The sequence below is a fragment of the Apaloderma vittatum genome, unplaced genomic scaffold, assembly GCF_000703405.1.
Source record: "Apaloderma vittatum isolate BGI_N311 unplaced genomic scaffold, ASM70340v1 scaffold43859, whole genome shotgun sequence".
NCBI lineage: Eukaryota > Metazoa > Chordata > Aves > Trogoniformes > Trogonidae > Apaloderma > Apaloderma vittatum.
Window position 1 is genome coordinate 1697 of NW_009734299.1, and position 2969 is coordinate 4665.

The 2969-nt window shown below is 35.0% G+C and overlaps 1 protein-coding gene across 1 annotated transcript; it reads right to left on the reverse strand.

Moving 5' to 3' along the window:
• Positions 1 to 786: 786 nt before the first annotated feature.
• Positions 787 to 2343, reverse strand: LSM8 (LSM8 homolog, U6 small nuclear RNA associated (S. cerevisiae); the record flags this gene model as incomplete). Its single annotated transcript, XM_009876195.1, has 2 exons — positions 787 to 914; positions 2226 to 2343. Coding segments are annotated over 2 exons (246 nt in total), but the record flags the coding sequence as incomplete, so codon positions are not given.
• Between the last annotated feature and the right edge of the window lie 626 nt (positions 2344 to 2969).

Here is a 2969-nt window from a genome sequence, read left to right on the forward strand (position 1 = left end):
AGGCTGACAAAATTGGTCACAGAATCACACTGCAAAATGCTGTTTTTCTTCTTATCATAAGTAAGAACCTAATTTTTTGCAATCAGCTTCAGAATGCTGCTGCAAAAGTTATCTTCCCAGCAGACCTACTTATCAGACCTTATTTCCACTTCTCTTGTAACCCTCCCATCTGCTTGGCATGTTGGTTACTTTTCTCTGTATTTAGAGAACTTTTTTTGCCGGGGCATCTCACATCAAATAGCAGCTCATATATTTCACCTGTCACTACACTGGCTTCAAGAGTTTTTACACTGTCAAGCCAGAATCTCTTAAAAAAAAAAAAAATCCTCTTAAAAGTCAACTCTGTATACGGGATCGCTGACTTTTTGCACACAAGTTCTATCTCATCTTTTGATCATTCTTCTATCTTTTCCTCTATTGACAGATCCTGCCTTTCCCAGACTGAAATAAAGAAAACACAATGCCTAGACTCAAAGAAAGGAAAATGCTGAGCTTTATACTCACCTTTCCTAGATTGCTATCAGTATATTAGCTGGTTAATTTACAGGTCGGTAAATCTAGACTAATGATATCCTAATATTACAATGCAATCACTTCTGTAATAGAAGCATAAATATTTGCCATTTAATATGCTTCAGCTTTGACAGTACTATCAGCGTTACCCCCAGATACAAAGATACAATATGTTTGGGGCTATCGAGACATATACAGAAACATTACTTATATATACATGCACACACACTAAATTTTTATTACTTGGTTTAAGCAAGAATATTCTGTACTTACACGTTATCACCTCTTACAATGTATAATCCGAGAACTACTTGCTCAACTCCTTGTGAAGAACTGAACACTCGTTCATGGCTTTCATCCAAAATTAAGTTAATGGTCTGATCAAAACCTTTGAGGGTTCCCTGAAAAAAACCCACACAAAAATAAAGCACTCCGATTACTTCTTAAATTTATTATCTTTGCTCTCAAGGGTATCTTAAACAAGGTGGCAATACTAAGGTACTAGAGAATGCTATGTTTAAGTGCTAGAGGAAGTTATGTTTATATTTTATTGTTAAGCCTAGTAACAAACAGCTGCAGAATGAAACTGTAAAAGCAACAGTCAATTTAAGAAAAGCATATTTACCACTGAGTGTTCATGCTAAAAGCTACAGCAATCATTAGCATCAAAAGTAGTAAAGTTACTATTTTATTAGTGACAGCCCTCTAGAAAACTTATTTTACTATTTCTACACTATTTTAGTCTTTCTTGTATGGAAGTTTCCAGAAATCAAATAAATAATGAGTTAAATCAATAAACAGAAAAAATTGGGCTGTTATGGTCAACAATATTGAAATCAATCTTGATAGGCAATCTTAAGTGGTATCTCTTTGAAGGTGATTAGCTTGGTTCCACAAAATTACAAAAAAAAATTCAAAACACACAAAAAGAAAAATTTCTGTGCCACTTCAATATGTGTTTAAAAAAATGGTAAAGTAATTGATCTGTATAATTTACCACCGGTGATTAAGAAATTTAAACTCATGTAAAGCACCATGATTCAAACAGTGGTGATATCCATTTACACCATCTAACCATATCACAATCGGTCACATATACCAATTCCATTCAAATCTTTCTGGTAGAATATCTTGTATCACAGCAGAAAGTTCAGACTGACTCCAATCAGACAGAAGATTTGGTGGAGGTAGTATTTTTCTGCTAAAAGTACTGTTTTCTCTTTCCAGAGACTGCACAAAGCAAAGTACAGACAGAAAAATATAATTCTCATATAATGATCATACTATTAAGTTAAACTCAAAAAGACACGGATGTGCAGAGGAATACAAGAAAAAAAACCCCACTATCACTGCAACACCGAAGCAATAAAATCAAAATATCATACAGTCTAATACATAGCAGTTTGCCAATCTTCAGCTTTTCAGGCTTATAGAGAATCCCAAAATAATTCTTCCACAATTATCAGCTGATGCTTTTCTATAACCACACGGAAGAAATGGTTTTAGCAGGAAAGTTGAAGAGCATACTGAATAAAGTGGACATTTTAGATGGAAATCAAATTACTGAACAGAAAAAGAAATGCATTTTCTTGTGCATCCCTACAGAAAAGGTCATTTGACAAAAAGTCAAAGCACTCTAGCACAGTCCCTTTACTGCCATGATGGCAAGTCTTTATGAGGAAAAATAAAATGTAAAGATAGACAAGTCTCACCACAATCATTCTTCCATCAGAAGTGATTACTGCAACAGTACCTGATAGTTTATTAAGGAAATATTTAGAGATATCTGAAATAGAACTATTAACATTTTCCAAAACATTCACACATGTTCTAAGCACCATTAAAAGCCAGAAAAGCTTCTCAGCATTATTAAAAAAAAAAAAAAGTAGCATAGTTGATAGTAGCATTTCACAAAAGTATTTCGTCTGACAAAGTTTCACTTTACTCAACCTGTGGAGAGTCACACACAAACATGAACACTATGAAAAGCACACTAAAGACTTATCTCTCCCTGTTACTAACTGCACTGATTCAAAATTGAAACAATGTGAACAGTTTAGAACATTTCAAGCTAATTTCTTAAAAACAGCTTAGCATTAGGAATCCCAGGTCTGGCATTCTACATCCCCTCTCTATAAAGGTTTGACTGTCTCAAGTCAATGATCACATATCCACCAACCCCATCGATCTGGGGTTAGGACCTTACCGTGTATGAATAAAACTGGAAATGGCAACAGGCTGAATACAAAAGAAATAGCAAGAAAAGGATTCCAAGAACATTAAGTCACAGCTTTTGAGCAAATGCTGCAGAGCTCATAACTAAACATGCGTTAAGAACCCTTGAAGAAGCCAGGCCCACTGCGAATCTCATTCCTCACTGCAGATCAAGCACCTTGTTTTCTGAATCTCCTGTAACTTCCACCCTTACGTAAAGGGAAACGGACCAACCAGGGAAG